At 39.8% G+C, this 674-nt stretch overlaps 1 protein-coding gene across 1 annotated transcript in view; it reads right to left on the bottom strand.

The window, feature by feature from the left end:
• kcnj19a (potassium inwardly rectifying channel subfamily J member 19a) overlaps window positions 1-387 on the bottom strand; it is a 37717-nt gene extending 37330 nt beyond the window's left edge. The window contains exon 1 of the mRNA XM_067418836.1: window positions 1-387. This exon is cut by the window's left edge and continues 662 nt beyond it. Within this exon, the coding sequence (XP_067274937.1) occupies window positions 1-7 (7 nt within the window). The 5' untranslated portion in view covers window positions 8-387.
• Window positions 388-674: the final 287 nt, after the last annotated feature.

Below are 674 nucleotides of genomic sequence, written 5' to 3'. Positions count from 1 at the left end.
CTGCCATAACTTCAGCACTTTTGTTTCATTAAACCGGTGGGATAGGGGTTTATAGCCTATTTCAAAAACAAGAAAAAAGAAACTTACTTTCTCTGTAGCATTGCTTTAGTGCCCTTTTCACTTTCAAAACTAGCTGAAAAGGTCGCCAGGCAGGGCAAGGTCTCTCTGCCAACTTTTCCCCCTTCCCTCGAGTAGCCTAAATTTTAACTGTGAAATTTAGTCAGGCAAACTGAAGGTGCAGCCCTGCTATAATGTCACTTTACTGTGGCATCTCTTCTGGGCGGGTTTCTCTGGATATCCGTGTGAAACGCACTGGCTGTGCTATCTGTGCACTTTCGGCTCTTCTGCACATTATATGGCATGAACGGCAGAATAAGAAAGAGGAGAGAGAGTGGGTGTGAGGGAACGAATGGGTGGGAGGAGGGGGCTTATGTGAGCGAAATACTATTTTCTACACTGGAAAAGATTCTCTCTCTCTCTCTCTCTCTCTCTCTCTCTCTCTCTCTCTCTCTCTCTCTCTCTCTCTCTCTCTCTCTCTCTCTCTCTCTCTCTCTCTCTCTCTCTCTGTGTTTGATCACAAATTTGATCACAAATATATATACAAATATATATATATATATATATATATATATATATATATATATATATATATATATATATATATATATATATAT

This window comes from Pseudorasbora parva, chromosome 2 (genome assembly GCF_024679245.1).
Source record: "Pseudorasbora parva isolate DD20220531a chromosome 2, ASM2467924v1, whole genome shotgun sequence".
NCBI lineage: Eukaryota > Metazoa > Chordata > Actinopteri > Cypriniformes > Gobionidae > Pseudorasbora > Pseudorasbora parva.
The sequence above is the reverse complement of the archived record's forward strand: the minus strand, read 5'-3'. Positions and strand labels throughout refer to the sequence as shown.